Genomic DNA, 5,215 nt, shown 5'->3' with positions numbered 1-5,215 from the left:
CTTTGTGTGTTCTGTTTGAAAATTTGTACATATTCCTATATTACAAAGATGTCTGCTATGTTTTCCTCTAAAATGTTTATTGTTTTCATTGAACATTTAGATATTTAATCCAGGTGGAATTGATTCTGTATAAGGTATGGGTAGGTGTCTAGATTATTTTTTTCTCAAAATAAATATACAAGTTATCTGATAGCAGTTAATGAAAAGATTATTCTTTATCTTTTGTAAAATAGTGAGACCTCTATTATAAATTAGGTATCAGTTAATGTGTAAATGTTTCTGGAGTCACTATTCTGTTCCATTGATCAGGCTGCCTGTCCTCAGGAAAATGTTTTCTTAATTACTATATCTTTATAATAGTCTATGGCACCTGTAGTGTAACTCCTGCAACTTTGTTCTCTTTCTTCAGGATTATCTTTGCTATTTTTGGTGTTTTGCTTTTCTGAATAAATTTTACAGTCAGCTTCCAAACTTCAAAAGGAAGAAGAAAGGCATTAAAAAAAGGAAGGATGGAAAAAAAGAGGGAGGGAGGGAAGGAGGGTGGAAGGAAAGCAGAAAGAAAGGATTTATGTTGGGATGATAGTTAATCTATAGATCAATCTAAAGATATTGGACATTGTTGCAATAGCATGTCTTCCATTGCATGAACATATTTTGTATAAATGTTTATCAATTTATCTGTTTTAAATGCCTTGTTTTAAATGCCTTGTTATACATATCATTAATGAAGACCTAGATTTTTTTATTAGACATAGTCCTAAATTGAGTTTGTTTTTTAATGGTTTCATAAATTTTATGTATTTCCTTCAATTTTATTTTCTAATCGTGGGTAGGATGTAGAAATAAACGTGATTTTTCTGAACTTATTTTGCATCCAGCAAATTTGCTAAATTCCCTTATTATTTATAATAAATTATTTATAGGTTTTCCTCTATGTATTTAACCATAACATATACCAAAATTATTTAAAAATGGCAGTTTGTGATTTCCTATCTTTATACCTTTTATTTATTATCCTATCATAGCAAACCAGCTACAAGTCCAATACATACTGAATATAAATGGTGAGACTGGGTCTCCTAGTCTTGGGACCAATCTCAGAGGGGAAGTTTGCAATTTTTCAACATTACGTTACTGGTTTTATAGAGGTTTTTTAAAGGTAATGATATGTATCCATCATCATGATACCTTACAAAGTATTTTCACTGCCCTAAAAATCCTCTGTGTAAAACTATTCATTCTCTCCCCCATATTTAGGATTTTTAAAATATCATTTATAACACTGTTTTCTTCTATTCTGCTCTGCTAAATAGTTGATTACAAAGTGGAGTCAAATTTTATTATTAACCTATTTTATTTTTTCTTTTAACTTATAGCAATGTTAATTTATGCAATTGTTTTTCAAATATGAAATCAACCTTGCATTCTTGCTTATATGAAGTACTTCTTTAACAGTATCACACTTGCTAAAACAAAATATATAACATATAAAATGCCCAGATCTGATGAGTACAACTCAGGATCATTTGTATTTGTACATATAGTGGTAATTTTAGAGAGTCTGATGACTTTCACTTAATATTATATCCATTCATCTTCTTACCCCTCCTCCTCCTTCTCTCCCTCTTCTTTTTAAAAGGGTTGTGCAGAATACATTTTTCTGAAAGTTCCTTTATATATTTACCCATTCTACCTTTGATATGCATTTAACATCTATCATGACTACATCTGCCAAGAACATTCTGTCACTTATCCTCCAGTGGGCATCATTACTCAGGAATGGAATTGCTGCATCATAGAGGATACACATACTAAAATTTAGTATTTACCATGCCTTTTTTCCCCCATTATTTTATAGCAACGTACACTCCTGCAAGAAAGGAAAAGAATTTTAGTTTCTCCACATTTTCATCAAAATTTGGAATTGTTGTTGAAACAAGCTTGTTACTTTTAGCCATCCTGTTGGTTAAGTAGAGATATCAGAGTATAATCTTAACTTGCACTTATCTAATGATTAATGATTTTTTTTAACTCATTCATGTATTTTTTGGCTGAGTGCTAGTTATCCAACTTTAATGTTATTATTTTTTGTGCACTGTTTAAGAACTTTTTGCTTTTCCAAGTCATGAAGATATTATTCTACTTTTTGTGAAGAAACCTTGTGGTTTTTAGCTTTCATATTTATATTCATAATATATCTCAATTAATTTTTACATATAATTCAGACAAATGATTAGGTACATATTTTACATATGAAACCCAGTTGAACTAGGTCAATTTTCTGAGAAACTCTCCTTTCCTCACTACATTGTAACGGAGCTTTTGCTTAAGATCAAGTGAAATTACACATGTGAGTCTGTTTTGGGGCTTCATTTTTACCTCTTTTATTGGTCTGTCGATACTTGTATTCACGACAATTTTTTTTTTTTTTTTTTTTGCTGAGGAAGATTCACCCTGACCTAACATCTGTCACCAATCTTGTCCTTTTTAAATTTTTTTGTTGTTGTTGAGGAAGATTAGCCCTGAGTTAACATCTGTGCCTATCTTCCTTTATTTTGTATGTGGTTCACTGCCACTGCATGGCTGACAAGTGGTGTGGGTCCTTGCCCAGAATCCAAACACATGAAACCAGGCCACCAAAGTGGAGCATGCCAAACTTAACCACTATGTCATAGGGTCAGCCTCATGGCACAATTTTTTAAATAATATAGCTTTATTAAAGGAATTCATATTTGTTATTGGAAGTCTTCTCTATTTTTTCTTATTCTAAGATATTTCCCTGGCTATTCTTGATCCTTTGCATTTTCACATAAATTTTGATATTAACTTGCATATTAAAAAATACTGTTGAAATTTTTATTGTTATTGCATTAAATCTATAGGACAATTAGGGAGAACTGACCTCATCACAACATTCTTGTCTTCAACCAATTGGCATGATATATTGCTACTCGTATGTCTTCTTTAATAACTCATTAATGTCTTTATAGTTTACAGCAATGAAATCATGCAAATTGTTCATTAGATTTTCACCTAAATATTTTACAGATATTTTTTTTGCAGAATAGCTTAAAGTTTCACTTTTACCTGTTTTTTGTATTATATAGCAAAGTTATTGATATTTTATATGCTGACCTTATATCAACCTCCTTCACAAAACTCAATATTCACAATGTTTTAGCTTGAAGATTCTTCTGGATTTTTCATATACACAATATACCACTTGAAAATAATTAGACTTCTATTTCTGCTTCCCCAAGCATATGCATGTTCACATATCATAATTTAACAGAAATTTGAGATTCCGTCCACAATAAGGGAGATAGAGTTAAAATATCACTAAGACAGATATTTCGATGTATTCTTCATGGCTGTATATATGTCCAGAACATAGAACAGTGACTACCATGTTCTATATGTCAGTATGTTAGTATTATGGGCACTGGGATTTAAATGGTGTGTGAGACACAATGCAAATATTTTAGTAAAGTAAATATTTAAATAAAGATTATCTAATGGGAGATGCATCAAGAAAGACTTCCCTTTAATTATATCACAAGCACTTGGCAATGTGAGAATAGTGGTCCAGATTTCAGGCTGTTGCACTGAAACTTGAGAACAAATCAAAGTTAATAACAGAATGATGATCACCACTTGAACAACTATAAGTTGAAAATAAGAAAAACATTTCTAGTTTCTCATGCCTTTTATACATTACTGCTTCTAACTGCTTATTATATATAATAAACAGTTATCTATAACCTAATTTATTCTATATACATTACCTACTGAACTTTATACAGGGAGTTTCACAGATTTTTCCATATCCTGTGAAGGGCTCCTTTTACCTCTTTGTTCCTCAAACTGTAGATCATGGGATTCAGCATTGGTATTACCAAAGTATAGAATACTGAAGCCATTTTATCAGTATCAAAGGAATGACTGGACTTGGGCTGCAAGTACATAAAGAATAGAGTCACATATAATACAACTACCACTGTCAGGTGAGATCCACAGGTGGAGAAAGCCTTGTGCCTGCCCTCTGCAGAGTTCATCTTAAGGATGGCCACAAGGATCAGTATGTAGGACACAAGGACTATCAGGAAAGATGAAACCAAATTTAATGCTGAAAAGATCAATATTATCAACTCAATTTCACGTGTGCTTGAGCACAGCAAAGTTAACAAGGGAAGACTGTCACAGTAGAAATGACTAATTACATTAGAGCCACAGAAGGATGAAATAAAAATCTTTATGGTGGTTATCAGAGAGAGAAAGGCACTATAGAAATAGGGGACTGCTACCAGCACCCAACATACCCTTTGTGACATGATGACTGTGTAGAGAAGGGGGTTACAGATGGCCACATAGCGGTCATAGGCCATTGCTGACAGAATGAAAAGTTCACTAATGATGAACAAGATGAATAAAGCTAGCTGTGTAGCACACCAATTATAGGGGATTGTATTGTGATTAGCTACAAAATTTACCAACATTTTGGGTCCTACAGCTGTTGAATAACCAAAATCAACAAAAGCCAGATGTCTGAGAAAGAAGTACATGGGTGTTTGTAGCCTGGAGTCCATCTTGGTGAGGATGACCATGCCCAAGTTGCCCACCACTGAGATCACATAGATGATGAGGAAGAGCCCAAATAATGGAGCTTGCAGCTCAGGATGATCTGTGACTCCCATGAAAATGAATTCTTTTAGCACTGTTATATTTTGTTTGTCCATCCAGGTCATTATGAAAAATAACTGAGGGAAAAACCATCAGAAGAGTCATTGGGTTTCAGGAAATATCATCTGTTAAACTTTTAGTATGCAAAGCCATTATGTATAAGATAAATCCAATGTTTTTAGATGTAGTGATTAGAACAAGACTCATCCTCGTCATTAAATCTAGACCCAATTTAGAAACCGTTACAACCTGAGATATATAGTAGTCATTTTATTCTTTGTGTCACATATTGGTTATCATTACAAGGTATATACCGTACCTTTATGGTTCTGTCAACAACTTATCATTAGAAAAGTTTGGCCAAGAGTGGGAATCTTGATATGTTTTCAAAATGTTTTTCATTTAAAATATACAGAATTAGTTAAACATAGTAAATTTTAGAATTAATTGTAATAAAAAGTAATGGTCCTCTGCTTCTTGTCCCCACAACTTCAGTCCCACTCTACAAAGAAAACTACAATTAACTCATTTAATA

At 32.5% G+C, this 5,215-nt stretch overlaps 1 protein-coding gene across 1 annotated transcript; it reads right to left on the bottom strand.

Annotated features, from left to right (window-relative positions):
• Positions 1–3,809: 3,809 nt before the first annotated feature.
• On the bottom strand, positions 3,810–4,745 carry LOC124229457 (olfactory receptor 8K3-like). The gene has a single exon (XM_046644668.1). The coding sequence runs from the start codon at positions 4,743–4,745 to the stop codon at positions 3,810–3,812; it is 936 nt and encodes a 311-aa protein (XP_046500624.1).
• Positions 4,746–5,215: the final 470 nt, after the last annotated feature.

The sequence above is a fragment of the Equus quagga genome, chromosome 17, assembly GCF_021613505.1.
Source record: "Equus quagga isolate Etosha38 chromosome 17, UCLA_HA_Equagga_1.0, whole genome shotgun sequence".
In the NCBI taxonomy this organism is placed as follows: Eukaryota; Metazoa; Chordata; class Mammalia; order Perissodactyla; family Equidae; genus Equus; species Equus quagga.
The sequence above is the reverse complement of the archived record's forward strand: the minus strand, read 5'-3'. Positions and strand labels throughout refer to the sequence as shown.